Source organism: Mus caroli, unplaced genomic scaffold (assembly GCF_978045245.1).
Source record: "Mus caroli unplaced genomic scaffold, Mus_caroli_1 scaffold_19, whole genome shotgun sequence".
In the NCBI taxonomy this organism is placed as follows: Eukaryota; Metazoa; Chordata; class Mammalia; order Rodentia; family Muridae; genus Mus; species Mus caroli.
In genome coordinates, this window is record NW_028227274.1 from 32696824 (window position 1) to 32719063 (window position 22240).

Consider the following 22240-nt stretch of genomic DNA (forward strand, 5'->3'; position numbering starts at 1 on the left):
TTGAGGATGGCAGGTTTTGGGTTCTGCAGTGGAATGGAATGAACGAGTGCGATGATGTATGTGAACATACTGGTGCACGTGTGGAGAGAGAGGGAGAGGGAGAGGGAGAGGGAGAGGGAGAGAGAGAGAGAGAGAGAGAGAGAAATTTATTAAACCAGCTCACTTCCAAATACCCACAGAGCCGCACAACACTCCAGAGGCTGGGAACCTGGTCGGTGCTGGGGACCTGTATAGTCTTAATCTGGTGTCAAAACCCTAGAGAGGTGCTCATCCTCACTCAGTCAATGACAGAAGCACAGAATGTTGGTTCTGGCTATCATCGAAGAAATCACCACCACGGGGGAGGAATAACTCGATGGAGGGCGGAAAGGTCGAGTGAGCAGAAGGCACACAGTGGTCCACCACGTCTCTTTTTATTGGGCTGCTACCAGAAGGTTCCACCCACATTTGGGGTGGGAGCGTCTTGCTCCTCCAGTGAGACTCCCTACTTAGTGATTCTAATTTGTGGCAAACTTGACATTAAAACCAACCGGTGCTCCACATCCAAGAGATGGCCTCGTGCCCCTTCCGTTGTGTGAATATGATCACTTGAGCTGAACCAACCTTGCTCTCCTAGGCCCTGAGTTTGGTACCCAGCACACGAGCAAACACCCACAAAGTGGCAGATGGGGACAGCAGCTTTCAGAGTGGTGCCACGTGAAAGCCTGCCTCGATTTCTGTGGCTCCAGAGTGGTGCCACGTGAAAGCCTGCCTCGATTTCTGTGGCTCCAGAGGTGAGTGTGCCAAGGGGTTTCCTCCAAAGTCGGGAAAGGCCTGGGCACAGGCCCTGCCACATCCCAGGACACCTTGACTTTTGCTCCGAGAGAACTGTGTCAAGCTCATACTCTACGGATTAGCCAAGCAGTAAATGTGACATTTCCAGCCCTGAGCTGGAGGAGATCTGTTACAGAGCAACAGAACCAACACAGGAAAGGCCATACTTCGGAACCGGCCCCCTCCGAGCTGTAGACGGACTTTACAGTGTACTGAGCCTTGATCGTGGTTTGTCCACTTATCTTTTAGTGCTGTGGATCCGTGGTGATGGCCCCTTCGTCTCCGATGCTGGTTATTTGTGTCTCTCACAGAGCCATCGTCAGTCTCATGTCTCTATGCTTTCTAGAAATATTTATTTTATGTATATTTATGTATGTGAGTCCACTGTAGCTGTCTTCAGACACACCAGAAGAGGGCGTCAAATCTCATTACAGATGGTTGTGAGCCACCATGTGGCTGCTGGGAATTGAACTCAGGACCTCTGGAAGAGCAGTCAGTGCTCTTACCCACTGAGGCCTTTCTCCAGCCCCCACACTTTTTTTGTTTTGTTTTGTTTTTAGTTTTATTCTTTTTGTTTTCTTTTAGGTGTTTTGTTTGTTTTTTTGACTCCCATGGGTCCCACATGGATCCGGCCCTCCAACTTCTGACTGCTCTGCCCCCTCTGCTCCGAGCCCGCTGCTCACCTGTCTCCTCTACCTTGCTCAACCTAGGCCTGGCTCACAGCAGTGTGCGTGTGCGTGTGCGTGTGCGTGTGCATGTGTGTGTGTGTGTGTGTGTAAGAAATGAACAAAGGAGGGAGGGGTTTCAGCTAGGCTGCTCCTCACTGTGTCTCAAGGTTGACCTGGATGGCTGCACCTTAGGCCACCGGCCTCTCCCACTGCTTCCTCCATGACTCTAAGTGTGGGCTTCTCAAGTAGGCACTCCCCACCCCCGGCTCAGACCCTTCAACTTTACCTAGGCTATTCTTCAAGTCTCAGATTGGACATCGTCCACCTCTGAGGGACTTTCCCTGACCCGCTCAGCTCTGTCATCATCCAAGTCACCACCACCTGCCCTAGAGCAGGAGTCTGTGACTGATTCGTCTCAGAGCAGTCAGTACAGTTTGAGGGGAAAACTGAGTGAGAAAGTGAATGAGGACCAAGCTTGCTGAGGACAGGATGGGTTTGGGCCACCACCCTACTCTGCAGCCCTCGTCTTCACACAGAAGCTTCAGCCTCAGGACACTCGCTCTAGGAGCTCCCACCATGTGCCCCAGGTGGGTGGTTTTACCTCCTTGTCCTGCTCATACTCCCTGCCTATGACTCCAAGGTCAGCACTGAAAGGCACGGCAGAGAAGGGCTTTTCTGTAAACCTGAAGATCCGGCCAGTGCTGAGCAGGGAAACCTGAAGACCTGGCCAGTGATGAGCAGGGTCACAAGCCCAGAGCCTCCGTCCAGGGAGCCTGAGCTAGAACCCTGGCTCCCCAGCTCCAATCCTGGAGATAAACCTAGATGATGCCACACAGGTTACAAATTAACTTCACTTTCGGTGATGCTCTAAGGGGGATGACTGGGTGGGGTGTAAACAAGTCCCCTCCCAGGCCTGTGGCTCAGCAGCCTAGCACTGGTCCAGCCCCCTTACTGCAGCCCCAGAAGCCATTTCCCTGCTCCCAGGGATCACGACCTGAACCTACTTTGGGACTATAGATGTGTTAATCCGTGCATCATAGGTGAGGACAGAGGGACAGTGGGGCCCTAATCAAGCCTCTAGTGGCGGCACTCCTTTCATGGCAACCCTTTCCCTGTCCCAGTCCGTGTCGACTGACCGGGCTTGCAGGATCCTCCCGGGCTTAGTGTACGCGCTACCTCAGAAGCCTGGGCTGCCTCTTCTGCAGTTCTCCATTCCGGCCAGCCCTGGTCCAGCCCTTGGCCTGCTCCTTTCTAAAATCCACCCAGGCACTGCTGACCACATCTCTAAAGTGGCCGGTGACTTGGCCGTGGCCAGGCTCCAGCATAGCCCTTCCGGACCACGCCCACGCCCTGCTCGTGACAAGGGAACGCCCATTTCCGTGACCACGTGTATGCTTCCACAGTACGGTCGCAGGTCACAGGTCGCAGTGTCCGCTCAGGCAGCACATAGGCTGAGTAATCCAGTCCTCGTTCCTCTGAAAACCGCACCACCTCAGCTGTGGGGCTTTAAGGCCAAAAGGCAGTGGCGCCCAATGGTTGGCAGCCTGAATTCTGATCCCCATAACGGAAACAGCCTTCCCAAAGCTTCCCCATGACCACAGCTCATTGCTTCTTTATGGCTAATGTGGGCAGAGGGCTACAGAGAGGACGACCCAAGAAATGATTTGCAAGCAATGCGACCACCCACTTACCCTTTGTTTCTCTGGGTCTGTGAAGCTGAGATTTCTAAGACCCAGGCTGTTCCACAATGACCTTCCCAACTTGCCTTCCTGGGGCTGGGAGGCTGGGAGGCTGGGAGGCTGGGAGGCGGCAGCAGGAGTCAGCCTTTGGTGCACTGGGAAAGACTGAAAAACAAACTCACCAGAATCCAAATCAGGAAAGCCCAGAGCTGGGGTTGCCATGGCAACTTGCAGCAGGCTCCCAGCCTGGCACTCAGTGTCGCTGGGGTGGGGGGCCAGACCCAGACTTGCCAGGCTGGGTCTACCCTTCCTTAGGCTAACCCTGGACACTGGAGGGGGCAGGGCACAAGATGGGGGCACCTCTGCCCTGTTTAGTATCCAAGCAGGTCTGGCTGGTCTGGGCATCCTCTGTTAGCTGAAACAAGATTATTTCTCTCCCAAATCAATACCCTGTGGTATGGACTACCCTGTCTTCCCCCCACGTGGGCTCCAGCAGCATGGGCCCACTTGCTGCGTGGTGGATCCAGCAGTTCCATGTGGAGACGCTTGCAGGCCTCGCCAGTGCCAGTGGCCTTTGGCCCAGGTAGCCATTTCATTGAATGATGACCCTCATGGCCTGAGGTGAGCAGGGGATTAAGGGTGGGCGCTGGTGCACAGTGCTTTTCCTGTGTCCCATGTCTTTACTAATAGTATTCTTTTTATCTGAGAGGTTAATTGGCTTTCCAAATGAAATAGCCAGAGGTTGCCAACTCTTAGACCAGGCCTTTCCTGCCCAGCATGTCTCTAGAGGCCCATCACAGCGGCTCACTGAACTACCCTCGGGCTCCCAGGCATGGTGCCCAGTCACAGGGCTCAGCCCTCCCTGACAGACACAAGAGACAGACCATTGTCATCATGTCTCTGTTTAATGACCTAGCAAGCTCTGCCCAGGTGACACTCATGCCCCAGCAGGAAAGTCCTCCTCCTAGTTGATGTCCCCTGAAGAGCCTACCAAAGCTCTCACTAGCAGCATCTGTCCAGTCCTGGTCTCGGCATGGCAGCCTCATCTTAGTTCCTTCATCAAGCTGTCGATGGAGGCCAGCAGTTCCCGGAAGTAGCCATCATCTTCACCTTCTTGGAGCTCCAGGGAGGCCAGGGCTTGGTACTCTGCTTGGAGACGCCCTAGTGTCCTGCTCAGCTGGAGGTCCTGACGGTAGCGATCCCGGCAGGTGGTCAGGAGGGCACCCAGCGTCTGCAGCACCTTCTCCCGAGCATCATGCTCTGGAAGGGCCAGGAGCTGGGCGGTGATCTCACACCAACCCTGCTCCTGCAGGCCTGGCAGGAGCTGCACCTGGCGATACTGCTGCAGCTTCTCTGGGGATGAATCCTGGGTCAACTCTGCCTCCTCCTCAGCAAACATCTTCACAGCCAGGGTGGGGTGGAGAGAAGACAGACAGCAGTCAGCTTGCACTGGGCTAGCTCCTCCCATTAGGAGAAGCACAGCTACTTTCTAGATGACTTTGGGACACAAGGGACCTCCTGGGAGGCAACCAGCTAGGTTTCTGGCTTTTTACATTCTCCCTCATCCATCTGTGTCTATCTGCCTGCCCATTCAAAACACCAGTCATCAAAACACCAGCACACAGTGCTAGGTGCTGCAGAAACCAAAAATGGGGACCTAGTCCCTGCTCCCAGGACCTAGTAAGTGAGTAAGAATTCCTCCCTATGGCTGATGAGATGGCTTAGTGGGTAAAGACACTAGCTCCATATGCCTGGCAACTTGAGTTTGGTCCCAAGAACCATGCATGTGATGTCTGTCAGCCCCTACACATACATATTATGTAACACACATACATATATGCCACTACACACACTATTTTAGATAGCATGACAGTTTGTACAGCATGGGGCCAGACAGCCTGGGTTCAGATCCCAGCTTCAGGCTTGGCATGTGGCTCATGGGTGTGGTCCTAGCACTTGGGAGCTGGAAGATCTAGACGTTACTGATGCAGGATATTCCATCACACTGTGAACTCCGAGATTGTGTCATTTACTGATAAGACCTATTTCTAGTAATGGTGTGGTGCCTTAGCACAGACTTTAATTCCTCTGCATGAAATGCAGACACACCCTTAGCACACATCTTTAATACAAAACAATACAAGTAAAGTTAGGTTGGAGAAGGAAGCAGCTATGTTGGCCATGTTTGAAAATGATGTCTAATTGAGGGGCAGACAAAGTCAGAGAAAGAACTGACAGAATAGGATATGCCCAACTCTCATGAGGAGAAAGAGGAGGAGGAAGAGGAGGAGGAGGAGGGAGACAGAGAGAGAGAGAGACAGAGACACACACACAGAAATAGAAAGACACAGAGAGACACAACACATACAGAGGCAGAGAGAGACAGAGAGAGATAAAGACAACACACACAGAGACAGAAAGACAGAGACAGACAGAGAGAGACAGACAGACAAAGAGAGAGAGATACAACACACACACATACACAGACAGGGGTGTGTGTTACTGGGACAGTGATAGAGAGGTTGCAGAGAGAGAACAAGCTAGGTAAAGACAGAACAGACCAGAGAACGAAAAGAAGCCAGAAGATTAGAACAGATTGCCAAAGTTAGTATGAGGCCAGACAGAGCAATTCAGTCAGAGGCCAAGAGAAAAGCCAGATCGAATCAGTCAGCTGGGAGAGGAGTGTGAGCCAGAACAGCGGAGTTGAAGTAACCAGTCGGAGTTTAGAAAGAACAAGAAAAGGTGAGCTTATTCAGCAGTAAGTCTCCGAAACTGAAAACATTCTAGGCCTAGATGATGGTGACTGTACAGAGGCCACAAGCTTCCAGAACGAGGCCCGTGATGCCAAATGCAGCTAAGCCTTGTTACCTGGCTCTAAGCAAAACAACTAAGAAACGAAATGGACAAAGACACACACACACAGTGTGAGAGGAATAGAGCAGAGGACAGAGAGGCAGAGACAGAGAGAGACCCACTTTTCAGAGGGAAGATGGGGCAGGGAGGGAGGGGTAGTGCAGCTTCTAATGGTACTCTGCAAGCTCAGGACTAGCCAGCCCTGTCCCACCAGCCAACAATCCACAGAGAGCTAAGGATAGGTCTCTACAGAGGCTAAGAAGCCAGACCTGCTTCCTTCTCTCATCTCAAGATGCTTTTTGGACTTGCAAAGACCAAGTCTTCCCAGCTAACAAACCACTGGGGTCCATCCCAAGCCCCTGCTCAGAGTCAAAGTTCCCAAAGGAAGTGTGCCCAGGTTTCTAGAATCCAGTCCAGCTCTGTGGTCCCCTGGCTGCTGCTCTGTCCCTCCCACGCCTTCCTCACTGTACCCAACTGCCTGCACATTTGGCATTACCCAGCCATCGCTAGCACCTCCTCCCTTTCTCGGCAGCTCTCAGGTTCCAACCAAGGCGGCATGCCTTATAGGACAGTCTCTTTGTACATGTCTCTTGTATCTGTCCATTCATCTGTCCATCCACTCAGCGGGACACAGGCGTCTGAGGGCATCAAATGGCGGAAACAAACACAAAGCAAGACAAAGAGAACGCAGAGCAGGTGTGGCGCTTGCTTGCTCACTCACCTTCTCGGTGACCAGGTCATAGAGCAGGGTGACCACACGCACGGCCAGTACCTTCGCACTCTTCTCTTGTACCAGGCTCCTGAGCACCTGCAGGCCCCCGAGCTTCAGGAACTGCTGCTGGGCATAGGGGAAGTGGCGCAGCAGGGAACACAGTGCAAACAGGACCTGAGGGCGCACGGCAACCACGGTAAGTGAGGGACACACACGTGCAGCACACAGAACAAGCAGCTGAGGCCCTAGTGACCCCAGTGACCCAGCCCAGCCTGCAGTCTTCCCGGTTCCTTTATTCCCTTGGGTCCATGTGTACTCCAGGATGATGAAAGCCAGGGGACTCCAGATAATTTCAACAAAACTAAGCAGGCAAATGGGCAACAAACAGCACGGCTCAGGAGACTCGGGGATGCCGGGTCAATGAGCTACAGCGGTACTTGGGCCTCTGGATGACACTGCCATCTGTGTTAGCTGGTGTGAGCTCTCCGCCATGGCAGTGGACTGTGCTCAGCACCCTGGGTACAGCATGGGTAGGTAGGGCCTTTCCCCTTCAAGCCCTGCAGGTGTGCCGGGTACGAGGCAGGGCAGGGAGCAGGCTTGCCTTCTTCTTGGCGGGGAGAGGCTGGTCTGTGGCCAGGGTGACCAGCAGCTTCTGCAGGGCTCCCCCTTCGATGGCTTCCACCTGGACCTTCGGATTGCTGCGGGGAGACGCAGAAGAAATGGTGACACTTCTACTGCAGGGCCCAGGATGCAGGGAGCTAGGGCTAATAGCACACCAACCAGCACAGGGGTGGTTCTTGCTCAGCTGGGGAAAAAGATAAATGTGTGCAGACCCACCTGGGTACAAAGGCCTATGGCACAGACGAGCGAGCCAACGGCCGCATGCCAGCCTGCTGCTCCCCAGAAGTCGATAGACTGACGAGCTCCAGGAGAGACCTCAGTTCTACCACCCACCGTAGGCCATTCTAAGATTGAAACCACGCCCAGAGGCACTACTGCCACCCCCATCATGGAAAGCCACTGTTGTGAGCTCCATCTCCCATGATCCTAGGCAGCCGTCCCCCAGGGAGGCCACTGTGCTTTGTGCTCTCTAGATACAGAGCTGGGCCAGGAGCCCATCGCTCCCCAGTCAGCATGTCGCACACATATACACACATAGGCATTAGGACATATTACACAATACACATGTGTACATATTCCCACATAATATGCACACATACATAAATAACACATGCACATAAAAAATAAATCCTTAAAAAATATTCCAGTCCCTCCTGGACATAAGGAGGATGCCAGGCAGGAGACATGTGGGGGAAGCCCAGATAAAGCTCCTTTCACAATCTTCCTTCCTTTCAAGACAGGGTCTCTCCACATAGCCCTGGCTGTGCTGGAACTCACGCTGTAGTCCAGGCTGGCCTTGAACTCACACAGATCCACCTGGCTCTGCCTCCCAAGCACTAGGATCAAAGGTATGCACCTCCACACCTGGCACGTTCCTCATTCCTCCCTCTCTCTTTGTTTATGTTTTTGTTTGGGGTAGTGTCTTGCTATGAAGCCCAAGCCAACCTCAACTTCAGTGCACTCCCCCTGTCTCAGGCTGTTGAATGCTGGGATTGCACACATGCACCGTGGTGGCCCAGCAGAGAGACCTGTGTGGTTATGTTCTTAGGCACGCTCAAGGTGCTCCCACTCAAAGGCCCACAACACGAATTCCGAGATAACAGGAGAGTGAGGCCAGAAGACAAACAGTCACACACACCTGGGCAGCCAATAATGGGCACCAAATCTCTATGGGTCTCCAGCTGGCTCCCTGGAGCTTCCGAAGCATCTGCCCTCCCAAACTCCAATCTCCTAGCCAGGAAGCTGCACAGTGTCCCCAGCAGAGTCCCCAGCAGTGTGGTCCTGGTCTGAACCCAGGAGGAGGAGGAAAGACAAGGAACAGGAAAGATGGCACACCACACTGCTGCCCTCAGAAGAGGTCCAGCACACAGCCAGTTGACAAATGCAACGTTGAGGGTCCAAGTCATCCCCACAAATGGCCTGCCCCTTCCCCTCCTGCCAGAGCCAGCTTCAGGGCTGCGAGAAGACCCAGCAGACCAGCTTCCTTCATTCCTCTGACCTGGCATCCTCCCGTCAGAAAAGATGTACAGCGGGTGCTGGCCAGCCCCATGGCAGCTCCACCCTTGAGCGCAGGGAGCTGGGGGGTGGGGGGTGGGGGGTGGGAGGGGCTGTCCCAGGCTGACAGCTCCTTTCCTGAGATGCAGGCAGTCTGCAGGGGGCTGGGCAGAGCTGCTTCTCTGCCTCCATTCCCTCTACTTGAGACAGGCAGCTGCTTCATCAATGTGTGAGTTAATTAAGGCCGTTTCTGTCATCGTGTGGCTAAGGAACATTCAACCACAACAGACAGGGTCTATGAAGGGAAGACTGCCATGCTGGGGAATTCACTGACACCAAATGCTTCCTCCCAAAGAAGGGGGGCTGCGAGGCCCGACACTCTCAGCCCTATGAAGTTCCTCTGAGGCACCCACCCCATCCCCATAGACCCTCTGAAGACTGCAGGGCCTTAGTAGATCAAGCAGGGCTAAGTGTCAGAGCCTTCCATGTCACACTGGAAACAGAACAAAGGGCTCTCTCTTCTCAGGCAGGCTGCCAGAAACCAGGCACTACCTACAGACGCGCTACTACCACCGCCTACCCTTCCCAGGGAGCACAGCCATTCAGAGGAGTAGAGAATGGGTTCCCAACACAGAGATGGAAATCCGAGAGGAAAGAAGACAACTGGAGGGCTTCTCAACAATTTCTGAAACAACTTTCCCAGGTAATAAATCTGCTTTCTCATCTCAGCCCAGGGCACACGGGCCTGTGGCAAGGCATGGGAATTGGCAGCCTGGGCCTGTATGCTGCCTAGCCTTTCCATGTGTCCAAATTAAATAAGGTGACAACACTAACTCTGAGCCCTAGCTCTGGGATCTCAGGACTTCAGGGTTCCACAAAACACCCTCTAGATGGGCTGCCAGTGCTTCCCAGGCAAAGGGTTAATCAAGGACACAAGAGGGAAGGTCAGGCTGGAAATTTCAGGTGCCTCAGACTATGCAGGCAGGGACACACAACAGGAGGGAGGCTTTCTCCAGTCAGCCCTGAGCAGGCATCATGATGCCCTCAGAGAGAGAGAGAGCTTCTCTCCAGGCTGCCCAGCTATACGTCCTCAATGTTCACAGCACTGTGTGCTCAGGGTGTGCGTGTGGGTGTGCCCAAATAGCAAGACTGAGCTCTAAGGATGTGCAAAGGCCAAGTCAGGAGGACAGTCAGAGAGAATCTGTCCACAGTGGCAGATGACCTGGGTAAGTCCTGGATCAGAGCTCAGGCCACTTCCTGCTAGAGACAGAATGTCTAATGACCAGCAAAATGCTAAACAATGTGTTCCACCAAGACTATAATCGCAGTGGACATGCTTACCAAGGAGGTCTAACCTATTCTTTAACAGCACTACCATGCTAGCCTGTGGCTCTGGACCAGAGTTCTGCCTGATCCTAGAGAGGGCCAGTCCTGGTAGCTAGAAGATGGCCTTTCTACAAAGGGATCAGAAGCCCACCCTGCCCTGCCCTGCCCTGCCCTGTACATGCCAGCAACACCAGTGTACCAAAGTCAAGGATATGAGGATGGAGCTTGTCTGCAGGGCGATAAATGAGAATAAATGCTGTTCATCAGGGCTAAGCCGGCTGCACTGAATAAATACCATTAGCACTTGGATTGTGGGGATGTTCACAATCAGCAGGCAAGTCAGCTGTCTGTGTGCAGAGGGCCAGTAGCAGCTGCTGCTCTGTAAATCGTAAGTGGGACAGGCGGGGAGAAGGGTGGATCTCAGAATTGGAAGTGATTGCATTTGCTGAAATCAAACAGTTTGGGTGAGGTGACAGAAATATGTCAATCTGCCAAGGGCCATTGGTCATATTTTAGCTAAGCTGAGCAGGTATCTGGCTATAGTAGAAGACCTAACTTCAAGAGCAGCCAGACAGGGCCAGAGAGCACATGAGAATGTGTTGGATGCCTGAACTGTCCAGCCTTGACCTTCAGGGCTAGCTGCATAATTTTCAGGCCCAAGTATAATGTGAAAAGGTGAGCTCTTTCAACAGTTAGCAATTTTAAGATTGTTTGGGGAGAGCACTGCATGAGCTGTGGGTCCTCTGACTGTGGATTTTATGCCATGGCACTGTCTCTAGGCCACGGAGAGTGCACAGGGTAGGATATGCAGGAACTCTGGGATAATCTGATTTAAAGTAGAGTGTGAATCTATGAAAAGGAAGGAAAGACAGACAGAGGAGGCAGGAAGTCTGGGAGGAGGAATGGAGGAGGCTGGCAAGTGGATGGGACCAGAAAATGCTCACTCAGGTCAAAGCCTGGAGCCCAGCCTGTATCTACCACATTCCCAGATGTGCACGGGCTCTGGGAGACACCTTAACTGTGTGTGCTTTCTTGTGGGGTCTCAAAGCACTTTGAAGTTAAGGCAAACATTTCTTCTTTTCATTGTGTTCTAGGAGGTCTGGAGAAGATGCCATGTCACAGGACACAGGCACATCTCTGGGTGGCTGGCCCAGCCCAGACTGTGCATGGTTCTGCCCAAGAGAGCTGGGCATTTGTTTCCTCACAGACAGTAAGATTCTGTCTCCATTGTCCTCACCTGGCCTAAGGTCAGAACGTGGCCTGAGCGTCTACAAAGCAGCAGTTTGCAGTATGTGCAGTCCTGAAGTGTGGGGTGCAGGTGTGTAACAATCACATGCACACACTCCCGGGAACATTACTATTTGTAAGCATTTCAAAGGCTATGCAAATTACAGAAGGAAAAGCTACACACACTGGCATGTACCTGGGATCCCAGTACCCAGGGATTAAGGCAGAAGGATAATTTGAATTCATAGGCTCAAGATGCCATTTCAAAACAACAGCAACAGTAACAACAAACAGAAAAGTAATTTACAGAGAAACCTCCCATCAAGATTCTCCAGTGTTAATGCTACCACATTAGTGTAACCAAATGTTTTCTTTCCTTCCCTCCTCCCATCTTTCTTAATTGTCTTCAGTGCTGGAGATCAAACCCAGGGCCTTGCACACAGTCAACTGATCCTTTACCACCAAGCTGTAGTCTAACCCCTCTCTACATAAACATGTGCTCAGAACTTTTGGGAAACATTCAGAATAGGTTGAGGACATGATACCCGTCTACCCCTAAACGCATGAGAACATATTTCCTAAGAACGCAGACAGCATGGGTACCAGGTCAGGAACCGACACCGGCACAGTGGTTTACAAGATGCTCAGGTCTTGCTAGCCATCCCAATAATATCTTCTTCGTCTTTTTTTTTTTTTTGAAAAATATTTTCCGTCTCAGGTCCAGTTCAAGCCCCCAGCAGTAGCACATTCTGTTGTGTCCTGTGCTCCAAGGCCTGTCTTGCATGACACTGACATTTAAGAGTGTGGGCCGTCTGTGCGCTGTCCCTCAGTTCAGATTTATCTGGTGATTAGATTGAGGTTATTCATGTTGGCAGGAATATCACAAAAACATGTTGTTTATTTCTCAGTACATCATACCAGGGGACACAAGATGTCAATCAGCTCCACGTGTAGTCACATTCACTTTGAATATTTGATTATGGGGTGCTTGTCAGATTTCTCCACTATGATATTGTTTATCCCGTACAAATTAATAACTATTGTATGGACACTGTGAGATAGACAGCCTGTTCCTTATCAGTCTTTCGCCCACTGGCTCTGGCATTCACTGGCAATTCTTGCCTAATTATCCCTGTATTGTCAACTGGTGACATCTATACTCCACATTCCTTCCATCTCTGTATGTTGGCACTGTACCTGAAACAGCAGCTCTGTCTTCCTTTCTTTATTCATCTACATATCAGTATGGATTCACAGATTCTCATTATCCTATGGGACATAATTCACCTTTGTTAATATTTTGATGTTCAAAGTATCCTTGAATCAATCACTAGTACCCTTTACACCATGGCGAATGTCTTTCTGACATGTTTGTTTGTTTTTACAACAAAGTTTCTCTGTGTAGCCCTGGCTGTCCTAGAACTCACTCTGAAGACCAGGCTGGCCCTGAGCTCAAAGGTCTGCCTGCCTCTGCCCTGAGTGCTGGGACTGAGGTTGCTCCGCCCCACTCTTCTGTGCTTCTCCCGGTCTTTGTGAGTGTCTCACTTTCTGGGACGAGACACTTTTATTTGAAATACTATGCTGCTTCTGCAACAGATAAGAACACTTTTGGTGAGCGAGGCATGCCTCAAAAATACAAAATGTAAGCCCTACCTGCATATACTACATTATAATTTAGTAGGTATTGGCTCCAAACTTGACTTTTCTCTGAATGTTGCACATATCTGTATCCTGAGACCCAACATTAGTGATAACTAGCCCTAATGTCTCACCTCTGGTCTGTCCTTCATCTCTGATAACCTGCTGGAAAACAGCCTTCTGATATTGTCCTGCAGGCTACCTGCATGAAGCTTCTGCCCTCTCTAAGTGGAAGGTGCCTGATTCTGCACAATAGATCTCAGCCCTTCTGAAGGCGGCCATCCCTGGTCAGGCCCCGGCACCCTGTTCTTGTTGTTGCTGTGACCCCTGCATCCCTGACTTCCCACAGTGCTCCATGGGATGCTCCTCCATCCATTTCAGAGGCGCCAGCTTGGTCAAATAGACCAGTGGGCCCACCCATTTCTGTCACAGGGCCATTCTGTCCCTATGTTTGAGGCTACCTCTGTGCTTATGACAGTACTTTATAGGACTGACTTTGCTTAGGTCAAATCCCTGGAGGCTGGTCACATGATCTTCCAATGAACCTGGAGTTTCCCAACATGACTCAGAAACTAAATATAGTGTTTTTACTTTAGTCTTATTAAAGAATAAATGTTAAATGTATTAAGGCAAAAATGAAGTTTCAACTATTTTGAAGTTTCAAGATATTATGCCATGCATTCACTTCCAGAGGTCAATTTCTTTCTAAACAATGAATATAGTCAACTATGTATTAAACTGCTTTTAATCATTTTAGTGGTAAAATTAAGTTTAGAGATAAGGTTTCACTACGTATCCCTAGTTCAGAGATCTGCCTGCCTGTGCCTCCCAAGTATTGGAATTACAGTATGTATCACCACACATGGCCTCTACATTAAATGACTTTTAAAGTTTATAACAATGACTGCATGGCATTATAATCCTAAAGGTACAGTAATGGCACACATCCCTTGGCAGTCACCAGCAGCTTTTTAACTGTACTTAAGACCTACTAGACAAAACTGGGTGGTGGTGGAGCACACTTTTAACACCAGCACTTGGAACGCAAAGGCAGGTGAATCTCTGAGTTCTAGATAAGCCTGGTCTACAAAGTGAGTTCCAGGACAACCAGGGCTACACAGAGAAACCCTGCCTGAAAACAAAACAAACACCCACTCAACAAGTGAGAAGACTTGTCTGGGACTGGAGACCCAGTCACCTACGTCCCAGAACTTGGAGGAGAACTGACAACTGCTATGTATTAAACCGGAATAATCCCTAACTACAATCTAAAAATGTGTCCTAATACTCTAGTGTTGGCTTCACCTCTCATCAAGAAAACTTCTCCTTACAACACATGGAGAGGAGAGACTACAGGGAACCACAATCAATCAAAATACAGAGTCCAGTTCTGATGGATACATCCAAACACAGCCAAGCCTAAGTCCTGGGGAACACTGTGGAAGAAAGGGCAGGAAGACTGTGAGAGTCAGGGGAGCAGAATTTGCTGTGAGACTGTCTCCTAGGAATTATCAGAAGCGAACCCGTAAAGTCTCACAGGCATGGCCACCTGAACCTGAGCTCAAGGTGGTCAACATTAGTGGACATGCTAACACTCTAACATGCTAACACACTAACATGGATGGAGCTCAGGAAGCCTCAACTCTACTGAAAACAAAACAAACAAAACCACAGGCAATAAAGGAGCACTGAGAGGCTAGGAGGCTTCCCTAGGGAAGAGCACACTAACTGACAATCCAATACCAATTGGTCAGCCCTGAGAACATGAAAATAAGTAACATTGTAATTATACAGATTGAACAGGCTATACAGATGTGTTCAGGAACACACACACACACACACACACACACCTGCAATTAACGAAAAAAGAGGCCATAAATTTGAGAAAAGAGCAAGGAGGGACAAATGGGAGGAGAAAAGAAAAGGGTAAGATGATGTAATTATATTATAATCTCAAAAAATAAAAGAAATAATTTTAAAATACCTAAAAATATTCGTTTTAAATTTTAGGTATGCGTGTTTTGTCTGTGTACCATGTGCATGCAGTACCTCCAAATGCCAGAAGGGTGCGTTAGAACCCCTGGAACAAAAGTGCTGGTGGTTGTGAGCTGCTCAGACCTGAACCGCTGGGTCCTCTGTAAGAGCTACAACTGCTCTCACTCCCTAGCCAGCTCTCCAGCTTCCAAAAATTACATTTTTAATAGAAAAATAAGAGCATCACGTGGCCATTTGTGCCTTTCATCCTAGCATGTCACTTTCCTTTTTTTTTGGTCTTCATTCTGTCATGGACCCAACATGCTAATTACTCGCTCCTTTTTGTGTCATCTGCTGCCATGGCTTAATAAAAGTACCAAGATGTGAGAGAAAGAAAAAAGAAGGAGGGAGGAAGGAGAGAGGGAGGGAGGGAAGAAGGGAGGGAGAAAAAAGATTCAAAACATGGACTGGACGGGGTGACGTGAGTTTTTGGGAACACTCCCACAGTGGAGACCCTTGCTACAACTCCACACCTTTACTGTGTCCCCTGTGTGCATTAGATCACACTGTGACTCCAGCACAAGTTTTCAAGAAATGCAGACTTCCTCTGAGCATCTATCATTGGGCCAATCTTGTAGCTGGCCATTTTTCTGAAAAAGGAAATTAAAAGCAGGAGGGCACTTGCGGGCTCGCAAGCGCCCTCCTCCCGGACGCTCATAATGGCCAGTTTTAGACTCGCATTAGCGTCACGGTCTGCAATCCTGTGCTCTGTTGACTGAGATTATTGACACTGATATTTGTTCTCTCATAAAAGAAAGAGGAGGGAAGCAGGGAAGGACGCCAACATTAAATTATTCTGCAAGGTTTGCCTCCCTGTCCCTTTCCATCCCCAACGCACCACAAAGATTCAGGTCACCCAGGGCACATGACGATGTTCCTAAGTTTTCCTTTGACACCTGACTTTTCAGACCTAACTTGGAGACGCTCTTGAACTCAGAACCATACCCTTGACCTCACGCTCCTCTTATCTGCTCTTGTTGATTCTTTCCAGTGGGAAGGCCACTGCCCTTGAAAGAGAAGGCAGAGGCCAAACAGAAGAATCATGGCTGCCCAGCACACAGAGTCACTGGCAGCAAACAGGCGATCTATGCGTCTAGATCATCCTCTCGACACCAGTGCTCAGGTAGGTTTGCTATTCTTATCTCTCCTGGCATCCCCACCCCGACAGTTCTGAGGCTTGCTCCTTCCCTATTCTTCTGATCCTTTTTGGTTTTTTAACTTTTTATATAAACTCTAGTTGGTCCCCACGAAGCCCGTGGGCTCTTTAGATAGGTCCCTCCACGCCTGCAGCAATCACGCGGACTTTAATCGGCACATTTCAGCTTTCAGACTGAGCCATCCTTCTTCTCAAAGAGCTGGTTCAGACATCATATCTACTTTTTTTTTTTCTGAGACCTTCTAAAATCTGCTTTCCCATAAAACCTAGAGTCAGAGACTTTCTTCATTCCCCTTGGCCTCTCCAAACATAGTCAGTTTCTGAAAAGGTTCTCCAATCTCTCACAGCACCAAATGAATTCTTCTTATTGATCACAGTACAATTTCAGTGGGGGATTTTTTCTTTGTTGTTTTCTTAATCTTCTGAGAGATGAAACTGTCAGAGAAGTGAGTTAAAACTGTGAGCAGGTTAGGGGGAGACAGAGCTGGGGTGATAGAGAACTTGCCTAGCATACACACGAACCCACCTCGGGGGCAGAGGCGGAGGCAGAGGGTCAGAAGCTCAAGGTCATCCTTGGCTTTAGAACGAATGTGACGCCAGCCTGAGCACAAAACAAAAACCAGGCAAGCCAATGACTGATCAGAACTTGCTTTCTAACTGTGCAGAGCCTCATCAAGTCGCTTCTGTGGTGAGCCATAAGGGGACAACGACCCCGGCTGTGGGCTGATGAACTGGTAGGTCCTTTGACAGCTAAAAGCCAATGATCTAGACTTTTTTCAACCCAGATCCCAACTTCAGAGAGGGAAGTGACTGAAGGAGTGTCCTGATGTAGACTTAGAGAAACTTGGGTTCAAGTCCTGCATCTAGTGTTTCCAGGCTGTATGCCTCAGACAGGTGAAGACATCTCTCTTATGTCACTTATAAAGTGGGGTGTGCAATGATGTGTCACAGAATTATAGGAGTTGAAAGGATTTAATAAAGCTCTAAGGTGTCCCAGAATAAGTCACTCCGTCCCTGTGCACTGCTTTTATGTTTGGGTCTTCGGCGTCTCAGAAGTGGGAGGGTCCATGTGTGGCAGGGAATAAGGAAGAGGAACCGGCTTCCAAGCGTGGCCTGAGATTTCCAGCCTCAGCTCCTGCAGCAGATACACAAAGGCGGTACTAAGAGAATCCAGGAGGGGAAATGTAATTAACAAGCTAGAGGAGAGACTGGGAGGAAGGATCAAAGAAGCTAATTAGAACAGGCTAGAGGGAGACCACAGGGTGGGGAGCATGGAAGAGAGGGAGCTAAAGAGAATTATCTGTGGCCTCTAATTATTCCAAGAAGTCTCTTCAATTGTCTTTGGCAGGGTGGGAGGTGAGCCAGGGATAACACAGCTAAGCAGAAGGAAAGTTAGGCTAAAGCACTGGGGAGGTTTGTTTTTTCCACTCTGAGATTTATTAAGTTTACTAGAGAGTGCAAAGATAGGTATGTGTCTAGGTTATTTATTCCTGCTAGTGGTCTGCCACCCCACAGGTGCTAGCGCTGGAGGGAAGGAGGGCGGGCCGCAGCTCGCACAGCAAGGGAGTTGTCCAAGGAAACTATGCAGTCAACCCCTGCTCTAAGCACAGAGAAAACAGCATAAGCAGATCCTGTGTGGCTCAGCCAGACCCCCCTCTGAGTTCTGAGATGTGTCTGGGAAACCAAACACCCTTTCCCTTCATCCCCACCCTATCTCTGTGCTCTAATAAACTTGATAAACATAGCATATCTCACAGAAGGAAACTCATCTCCATCGGAGTTGCTTTTGCTACACAACTGTAGAAATGTTTATGAATGAGCAATCTCTTAATAGCAAGAGAAAGGCAGCAGTCGTGGGATGGTCTACAGCTGAGGATGACAACACCGGAGAGCTTCATTTGCAAGATTTGGAAGTCGAATAGTCTACAAATGTCTCTGCTGTGCAACATACATAACAAGCCTCAAAATATCCTTTGTTTGCTGAGGATTTGCTCAGATATTTAAGGTTTCTGACAGTTTAAATATGGTGAACAGTATGGTGAACCATGCAAATATTTTACATCATTGGTATTTGGAAGGATCTTTATAAACACTTAGTCCAGGTTCTAAAAGGCACATGCAGCCCCGGGTTCCTGGTTGTCTGTGGGGGTGGATGAACATGGCCTCGCTGCCTAGCCTGAAGCTGCGAGGCTGCTCGCACAGGTCCCACTAGCCTGAGTTTCCCATGCAGCTTTGTTCATGGAACAGAGGAAGGCACTGGGTTGCATGGCCCCTAGTCTGCCTCAGGGATCGAGGGGGTCTTATTCTGGCTTACAAAGGATTAAAGGGGGCTGGAGAGGTGGCTCAGAAGCTAAGAGCACTGGCTGGGTGTGTTTCCAAGGTGAGTCCATGAGACTCACCTGTAACTCCAGCTTTAGGGGACCTGGTGCCCTCTTCTGGCCTCCTTGGGCACTGCACACACAGTGCATATACAGACAAGCAGCCACACATATATACACCGAAATAAAATTTTACAAAGGAAGAATTTTACAAAGGAAGGCTTCCTTCTTGTTTTTGTTAGTGATGAGGACTGAACTAAAGCCCTGGGCGGCTAGATAAACACTCCAGTTAAGTTATACTCCCAGCCCATAGCTTTCTTAGATGCAGGAGGGAGGCCTGATTTGCCAGAGGATGAACCTGATTCATCAGATTCGAGAATGGGGGCCTAGAAGGAAAGGGAAGGCTTCTCACTCTGTAGAAATTCCTAAGAGCTGAGGGAGAATCCTAGTTACTTACAGCTTCTAGAGACAAAGTAATGAATGGTTTGGTTTGTGAGCATGCTATTTGTCTGGGATTCCTGGGCCAGTAAGTTGTTCTACAAAGAGTGACTGTGCTTAGCATTCAGTTAAGCAGTATAGGTCCAGAGCAAAGAATGGGAATAGTGCCTGCCTCTAGTAGGCAAAATTAACAGCCAACAGAGATGTGTGGAGGAAGATGGCTACCTGTCTAGGAAGGATGGCCTTGGCAAAAACCAAAGTCCTTAAGAGCAGAGAAGCCTAAAGCTCTGTTAACACTGTCCACCTGAAGTCAGATAAATATCCAGTTTTTGCTGGGTATGGTCCTGCTTTTAATCCCAACATTCAAGAGGCAAATAGGCAGAGAGGCAGGGGTATCGCTGTGAGTTCGAGGCCAGCCTAGTTTACATATCAAGTTCAAGAACAGCCAGGGCTACACAGAGAAACCCTGTTTCAAAACAAATAAATAAATAAATAAAAATAAAAGGAGGAGGACAAAGGAAGAAGAGCAGGAGGAGGCTATTTTTCCTTTTAAGAAAATGTTAAAAAGTGCTTTCCATAAACCCTTTAACTCTGGCTCTGATAAATCATTAAAAGGCCTTCTGCAGGATCATTCTAACGTCAAAGAAAAAGTTACACTCATAAAATAGTTAATGTCATAATGTGAATGGTTTATTTAAGATTCAGCAATTGTCACTGAATCAAACACAAAGTCTCTATGGCCCAAATAGCAAGAGGGAACAAAGGTTTGATGCTTTAGCATTCCTTCTGGACTGAATTTTAGATCACAACTTGAAAAGAGAAAACATTGAACTAGCTCAAATGTAGACTGGCATGTGCAGGCAATTCTGAGCGCCTGCACATAGGCACATGGGACCAGGACAGCCTGCCTGGATGTGAGTGGAGCATGAACCACAGCGGGGCTGGATGTGAACAGTGTGAACCATGGCTGGGCCTGGGCCCTGATTCTAGCACAGCTCCCATCCAGGTACAGGGGCAGGGCCTGAGATAAGCAAAAACCTCAACTGGAAGACCCTGGGAACTGGGGTCAGGGTCCCACCAGGAGTAGAAGGTGGTAGTGTGGGTAAGGCCAAGCCTGGAGTTTATAGAGCTGAGAGGGAGAAACCCCAGGCAGAGCTTTGCCCTTTCCTTGTGTGTCAGGTGCTTGCATGAAGCACGGAAGCCCCATGAAATCTAAGTACAGATACACTGACCCATGATAGCCTTCAATTCCGATCTCCCGTGACAGGATTATGGGACAATGCTCTTGCCCACTAGGTCATAAAAGTGCTTCAAATTTTACCATCTCGGATTTATTTCTTTGAGTCTTAAAGACAGTTGAGTTTTTCAGGGTACCCTATTAAAGTGCCATTATCCCCAGATTGGAAGGAACAGTCACACTTAAGTAGGGTGATCATATAATTTATTGACTCAAGCAGGACACGAAGAGTGAAGGATGGTTCTGTTAATTACTGCACTGGAACAAGAGGCACGAAGTGAACATGTCCAACCGCTGTCTATATAAGGCTTTGTGTTAGGCTCTATGGAAGACATCCAGTACTTTTCATAGAACCTGGATGCTGAGTTGAGGGGCAAAGGTTCTTGGGAACAGGTTAAAGCCAGACTACACAAGGGGATAGATAACCCTGCAGAAGGACATGCCACCCAGACCTGAATTTGAATCCAGATTCCTTTTATGCATGACCTTGAGAGAAGTTGATTAGCTTATCTTTGCCAAGGCTTCTACATCTGTAAAATGAAGCTTATTTCATAGAGTCCTCATGATAAGAAATTAATGATGAGACATCTGACACTACTTTTCAACACGCCAATGTTATTGGCATTATCAACACTGGCCTTCTACCTGAGACTCAACTACTTCTGCCATGCCAGAGCCGGTCGTTGGCACAAAGGCAGGGAGAACAAACAGCAGGGCAGATCCAGCTCATCCCCACTCGGAGTGATCCTTGGGCCCCACTCCTCCTGCCCATCCACCGCCGCTTAGCCTTCAGCTCCTGCACCATTTCTTCAGGTGGACAACAGAGAAGTTCCAGGCAAGCAAACGTCATTTCTAGGGCTCTGTGTCCTGGCTGGTGGGCAGTGGTCACACACCCTCTATACCCTCTTCAGATTTTCTTGGCCTTCTGATGACAAAGCAAGAGTGAAGGCAGTGCTTGGGTCCTGAGGAGAATAGCTTCTGGGGTGCCTCCATCCAACAGCTCTCAAGTCCTAGCTCATGTTCTCTGTGACAACCCAGTGAAGCAGGGGCACAAACTGAGTCACAGAAAGCGAAGTAATTTCTCCAATGTCACATTCGGAGGAGAGTCCCAGAGGCCCCAGTGTGGGGTTCGAAGGATTCTAGTAGGCATTCATAGTGAGCTGCGAGCTGGAAGACCAAGACGCTATCTTTCTTACCTGCATTTTCTGTCAAGATGCCAAGACCCAAAGGAGGACTGTGGATGTCACACAAGACAGTGGTCTCACAGCACATCACGACGACACTGCCAACATTCCCCCATCGCTTAATTTCAGAGCTTGATGCAGAATGGAGAAGAGAAACCATATGCATGCCCTGCTAATCTACCTCTCCTGTGCTAGATGCCAGGCTTGAGTCAAACAGCTCTGTAGCACAGTTCTTAAAGTCTGCTCTTTGGCCAGCAGCACCAGCAGAATCTGGGAACTAGGCAGAAACACAAATTCCCAGGCCTCAAGCCAGCTCTGCTAGATCAGTGACTGTGGAGAAGGTGAGTGGCCATCTGCATTTAACAACCCTTCCAGGAGCTTCTGCTGTCTGCCATGGGCTGAGAGGCACTGGGCAGAGCCTCCCAGGACTTACAGCAAGCTGGTCTCTCTCATGCCGTGGTCTGGGCAGGCAGCAGAGCCCAGCTTTTGCAGAGACCAGGCTGTGAGGGCCACTGCCAAGAAGATGAAAAGCTCCCAATAAAACCCAGACCCAAACGGCCACACTGATCAAAATACAATAAAGAAGAAAGCGAAAAATCTGACAAAAGGAAAATGCAGCTTCAGGGGGGACAAAATACAACAACCTTCTGTGGAGACGGGAGCATAAAAGGACGTCAGATGTTCAAAGAGCAAATGTTGAGATGACAAAAAACAAAACAACCCCCCCCCCCGCAAAAAAAAAAAAAAACAGAATAAAGCTGGTGTGTGGACATTGGTGCTACTGGGCTGCAGTCTAAGGATGGCAGTAGCCGAGAACAGCACTACTCGCCCTCCCAGAGGCT

At 49.4% G+C, this 22240-nt stretch overlaps 1 protein-coding gene across 2 annotated transcripts in view; it reads right to left on the reverse strand.

Annotated features, from left to right (window-relative positions):
- Window positions 1–4046: 4046 nt before the first annotated feature.
- Window positions 4047–22240, reverse strand: part of Sil1 (SIL1 nucleotide exchange factor) — a 236064-nt gene continuing 217870 nt past the window's right edge. For both annotated transcript variants that reach the window (XM_021150502.2, XM_021150503.3), the window contains 3 exons: window positions 7327–7423; window positions 6735–6899; window positions 4047–4559 (listed from right to left, as the gene is read on the reverse strand). In XM_021150502.2, the coding sequence (XP_021006161.1) occupies window positions 4203–4559; window positions 6735–6899; window positions 7327–7423 (619 nt within the window). In that variant the 3' untranslated portion in view covers window positions 4047–4202. The remainder of the gene's footprint in view (window positions 4560–6734; window positions 6900–7326; window positions 7424–22240) is intronic.